This window comes from Neomonachus schauinslandi, chromosome 1 (genome assembly GCF_002201575.2).
Source record: "Neomonachus schauinslandi chromosome 1, ASM220157v2, whole genome shotgun sequence".
Classification (NCBI taxonomy): domain Eukaryota; kingdom Metazoa; phylum Chordata; class Mammalia; order Carnivora; family Phocidae; genus Neomonachus; species Neomonachus schauinslandi.
The window spans coordinates 214,232,174-214,237,893 of NC_058403.1; the positions used below are offsets into that span (position 1 = coordinate 214,232,174).

Sequence of the window (5,720 nt, forward strand, 5' to 3'; positions counted from 1 at the left end):
GGCGGGGAGTGCCAGTGCCCCCTGGACCTAACAGCAGGCTTAGGGCTCCTCACGGGCTTGTGGCCCAGGGGAGGGAACTGAGGCGCGGAGGGCAGAAGGGGCCTGCCACCACCCCGCACCCCAACCCAGCACAGCTAGGCTGAGACCTGACGGCTTCGGGGTCCCCAGAGTGTGACCTCTGGTTCGAACCCCGGCTCTGGGCTCCCTTGGCGGCTTGATCACTCAGAACGCACGTCCTCCTCTGCAAACGGGCCTCCTCGTCCCGGCTGCCACCTTCCCACGAGGGTGAGGGGCCGTGAGGGTCCAGGGCAAGTGGAGAGGGACAGACAGACGGACAGACACGTGGCCCCACTCACCAGCCAGCAGCATGGCCAGCAGCAGGGGCACGAGGGCGGGGCGGGAGGCGCTGCGGCTCAGAGTCATGGCCGGGCCGGGGCTCTGGCGTCTCTGCCCCCTGCGCCCACTTGCCCCTCTTATAGCCCCACGCCCGGAGGCCGTTGCAGTTGCCCCACGGTGGGGCCACGTGTCCCCACTTCCTCTCCCCCCGCCCTGGGGGGGCGAGTGGTGGGAAGAGGGGGGTGGGAGGAGGGGCGCGAGGGGCCCGGGTTGGCTCTAGCAGGGTCTCCGCTAGGGCTGCACGATTAAATGGAAGGTCAGATAAACAAATTTTTTTTAGAGTAAGTAGCTCCCAAATATTGCACGGGACACACTTCTCTACAGTCAGTCACTGTTTACCTGACATTCACGTATAACTAGGCGTCCTGTGTTTTTACTAAATCTGGCACCCTAGTCCCGAAGGACCTTGGCTGGGGTCCCCATGTGCCTCAGTTTACCCAGGACACCGTGCACTGTCCTGACATTCCACAGGGGCGGCCGGGCTGCTGGGTCCCCGTCTGAGATGAAGAGAGTGAGGGCCTCCCCGATCAGTTCCTGTCCAGTGACCGCCCCCCCCAGGAGACCTGGGGTCAGCGCCAGGCCCCATGGTTCCCAGCAGGAGGGTGGTCTGCAGCCCCTCCCGATCAGGACCTGGCCCTCCAGCCTTCCTGGCTGTAACTCTCAGCCTGGGCCTGGTTGCCATCTGGCCCCGGCAGAAGTTCTGGGAAGGAGGCCCCAACCCCCACATCCCTGAGCCTGGCTGAGCCCCCTGCCCGCCTGAGCGGCACTGCCGGATTCCAGCCCAGGCCTGCGGGCTGGACCTAACCTCCTCTTAGTTGGGGCGCTCCTGCCTGGAGCAGCAGAAGAACTCAGAGAACAACGGAGCTGGGGTCCCCAGGGCCCGGCCCCCAGCCCCATGACCCCTGTTGCACTTCCTGCCTCCCCCGGGATGCTCCAACTACAACAGGCCCTGCTGTCGCAAGAAGCAACGTTCTCCTGGCTCGGGCAAGGTTCAGGGGAGGGAGCCAACGGATCCATCTGCAGGATGGGTGGGTGGGGCCCCCGGGACTGCCCAGAGCTGGGGCCACGTCTGGGGTCCTCATTGTCCCCTGTGGCCAGCGAATCCCATACTCTCCAGGGATGAGGACGCCGGCCCTGCTGTCCCAGAGCCCGGCACACAGCAGGTGCTCAATGTCCGCCCTTTATCCCTCCCTTGGTCTGATGCACACCAACCAGTCCTGCCCCCTTCCCTCCTGGCAGGGTCCCCCCAACCCGCTTCGTTAAAGTGACCATAGAGCACTTAGCAAGCACCCCTTTCTGGTCTGGGGATGGGGGAGAGTGGAGGCAGCCATGTCTTTGGAGGAAGTGGCTCTGGCAGGGACAGCAGATTTAACCAAAGCTGCATCAATTGAGCACCACCTGTATACTCCATTCATCCGTGTCGTGGTGGTCAAGTGTGTTGACTTTGGGTTCATATTCCCGTGTGGCTGCTTGCCTACTGCACCAGTCCAGGCCACCGACTCTACCCCTCCGTGCCTCAGTGTCCTCATCTATAGAACGACAGCTTGAACACTAGGCTCTGTCTCCGGGTTGTTGCAAGGATTAAATGAATGAAGGTTTATAAAGTCCTTAGAGAAGAAAGAGGGAGGGTTGTTAACCATTAACCGCCTTCAGGAGGGCAGGGTGGCGACCGCCTTGAGGGGCGCGGGCCGGGGAGGCTCTAATTCCAGACCGGAGTGGCGGCGACTCGGAGGCTTGCAGGCGGCATGCATTGTACTCGTTCTGAGTTATGCCATAGTAAGAACATGACTTGAGTGTCTTTCCCAACCGCGGGAGCCGGGGACCCGTGAGCTGTGGGGAGTGGCCCCACCGGGTGCAGACCTCGGCCTCCCGGGACGCTCACTCCCTGAGGCCTCCACCCTGTGGTTTTGTGGTTCCCCAAATCGCCACAAGCCCAGCCCACCTCCAGCAAATCACCCCAGCACCCCAGGCCTCCCCTTCTGGGGTCTGATCTTTGCGGCGTGCAGACCTCTCCTGATCCAGCATCCCAGGCATGAGCCCACGGGAAACGCCGGGGGGGCGGGGGGTTGGCTTTCTGGTCTCTGTGTTCCCATCAGTGGGCTTCATTCCCTCCCGCAAACCTCATTTACCCCCCTCTCTGGGCACTAAAGGTCCCTCTGGGCTTTTTATGGAAACCACTTCCCTGCCTTGGGCTCCTGGGAAATTCGGGGAATTCCTGACATCCTCCTGACACTCATCAGCAATATTTCCCAGGATGGGGCCACAATGTTCGCCCCTGGCACGGCTGCTCTAAACCGTAAACCCCTCCCCTGCGGTGGTCAGCTCCCGCATCAGAGCTGAGAAGAGGGCTTCTCACGCTTGCGCCAATGTGCATGCTGCCACCAGGTGGCAGCAGAGTCGATCAAGAGCTGCCGTGACCACTCACCCCCGCCACAGCTGGCCAAGGACCCTTACTCTTCCCAGCCTCCGGCCGCTCCTCTAGGCCCACCCCCTCCCGGCCCTGCTCTCCTTGCCTTGCTGCCTTCCAACCACACTGCAGGCCTTGCTCCCTCATGCTCTTGTCTTGATGCGGAGCCTGACAGCCCTCTCCTTATACTCCTATCCTGTCAGCTCAGGCATTGCCACCTCCTCCGGGAAGCCTCCCTGGTGACCGATCCCTGTGCTGGGAGCTGGGAAACAGAGCTGGGCCCCGAGGGCCAGGGTGGGGCTCCGTGGACAGTCCTGGGAAACGTCTGGGGTGACTCCATTTTCTAGACAAGGAAACTGAGGCACAGAGACGGGTAGCAACTTGCCCAGGGCCACCCTGGCAGGGCTGGATTAACACCCACGTCTGTGTGCATCCGGGAAGTGAGACCCACCGTGACCTGGGCCCTCCCCCAATCTCCAGGCCTCTGCCCCAACCCCCCTATCCCAAGTTTGGGGCTTGGGGACTGGGGTGCTGGGGACCCTTGGCCGCTCTTCCCACCCAGGAAGGACAGACAGGAACCTGGGGAGGAGTTTCAACTTCTACTGACGTCGCCTTGGGGCTGGGTGCGGGGCTTCTAAAGCCCTGCAGGAGTGGGGGTGGCAAAGGGCCGCCTGTGGGCAGGGCAGGGAGGAAGCAGCTTTCTGCCCATTCTTTGTGTACAGTTCCCACCTCAGGGCTTGTGGTCGGCCCCTGCGCTTGGGGCATCTGTGGGAGGGGTGGCTCAGGGGCAGGTCCTACACAGGGGCAGGTCGGAGCATGGGGGGGGCGGTACCGTCCCGGACCACAAAGGGGTCCACGGTCTGAAGGATGCAGCTAGCTGCAGGCCAAGGGGCTGCTGAGTCCTCCAGGGAGGGTGTGGACAGGTCGGTCGGTCACCCGGGCTGGGCTGAGGTGGGCAGGATGTGGCTACGTCAGGGAAAGGGGGCTGGGGGTGGCCTCATGCCATTTAGGGGTAAAATGATTTGAGTCTGGAGTTTTCTTTAGGACGTGTGGACGAGGAGGGAGATGAGGCCAGAGGAGAGCAGGTGTTTATTGGCCTCTTACTGTATATGTGGCCCCCTACATCACCCCACTGAAACCTCCCTTCCGGGTGGGGACTCCAAGCACGACCTGCAGCTGCTGAGTGGGCTGCCTGTCCACCCTTTCTCCCTCGGGCCGTCCCTAGAGTCCCTTCTGCTCCAGGGCACCCAGGCCTCTCGGGAGTCCCTCTGGCCATGTGACCAAGGCTCCTGCAGGACCTGAGCAATGGTGAGGGGGTGCCCGGGAAGCCCCAGCCATGGGCAGGCACTGGGTGCTGTGGGCAGCAGCTGGTCCTGCCAGGGGCACTGGGCCCCCCCCATCTGAGCATGGAGGGTGGTGGGGAGGTCCAGCTGGGGCCGAGCGCTGTCTCCAGGCCCCACGGCCGCCCGCTTCCCACATCCATGCGCGTCTTGCCCACGCTAAAGGGCCTCTTCCAGGACTTGGCACATGCTGTCCCCTCCACCTGGCCCCTCTCACTCACCCTCAGGCTCCACCTGGAAGTTACTTCATCCAGGGATCCTGCCCTGTTGACCCCTCTAAACCCCGCCAGGGCTGTTTTATGTTCTCTGACACCACGGGCCTCTCCTTTTTTTTTTTTTTTAAAGATTTTGTATTTATTTGACACAGAGACACAGCGAGAGAAGGAACACAAGCAGGGGGAGTGGGAGAGGGAGAAGCAGGCTTCCCGTGGAGCAGGGAGCCTGATGTGGGGCTCGATCCCAGGACCCTGGGATCATGACCTGAGCCGAAGGCAGACGCTTAACGACTGAGCCACCCAGGTGCCCCGGGGCCTCTCCTTTGTAACATTTGTCACTGTGGCATTAATTCACCTACAAAACACTTATTGAGTACCAATTGTATTCGTGGTCCTATGCTAGGCCCTGGGGATCCTGCCTCTGCGTGGGGGTGGGGTGGGGGGGTGTTGATTTTCAGGGTGGGAGGGACCGGGGGTGGGGGGAGGAGGCCTGAAGGCATAGTTGGGGGAAACACAGCCCGACGGGGAACAGTAAACCAGAGAGGGGTAGAAGTTACACCAAGACCAAGTAGGGTGAGGTTGGCAGCAAGGCTGGGGATGAGGTATCTGGGGATGGCCAGGGTGAGGCTAGGAGGCACGGGTGGTCCCGTGTGCCCAAAGGGTGATTGTGGGGCTGTCTGGATGGCCCTGTCCCCACGAAGCCTGTTGTATGCCAGGCCGTGTCTCAGCATCAGCATGGGGCTTTGTAAACAGTAGGCGCTCCATAAATGTTTACTGCAGGTTGAGTGACGGGGTCCTACAGGCCTGCTGGCGATGCCCACCCGCCCATAGGAGGACAGTGTCTTTGAGCTTCTCCTCTGGGTCGTGCATTGCCGTTGACTTCAAACAGGTGAGTGATGCTGACCTTGGCCAGGTGGGCTTGGGGTCCACAAGAGGTGGGCCCGGATGCCACACCCATCAGGATGGAGTTGCTGAGGGATCCAGGTGCCATCCCCTGGCCCCCCATTCACTGGTTCCCCCTGCCCCTGAGACACCCAGAGCACAGCCCCCTCCGTGACTCCCCACAGCTGCCCAGGAGGCCCTGACCGTCTGTGGTACAAGGGGTGCTGGGGCCTGGGATCAGGACACTGGGCTTGAGCTCAACCCTCCTGGGGCCTTGTCCTGATACCAGGGGGCCAGTTCAAGCTGCAGAGTATGGGAGGAGCTTCACCTAGTTTGGCATGAGAGGGGTGGGCAGAGGGAAGGAGGGGGTGGCCCAGTAAAGGGCCACCTCCCCACCCAGACCCCAGCGTAGGGGCACCTCCCCACCCAGACACCAGCGTAGGGCCACCTCCCCGCCCAGACCCCAGCGAAGGGCCACCT

General features: G+C 62.2%; 1 protein-coding gene across 1 annotated transcript in view; it reads right to left on the bottom strand.

The window, feature by feature from the left end:
• LOC110594100 (neutrophil elastase-like) overlaps positions 1-423 on the bottom strand; it is a 2,876-nt gene extending 2,453 nt beyond the window's left edge. Inside the window, 1 exon segment of the mRNA XM_021705547.1 lies at positions 357-423. Coding sequence (XP_021561222.1) covers positions 357-423 — 67 coding nt within the window.
• Positions 424-5,720: the final 5,297 nt, after the last annotated feature.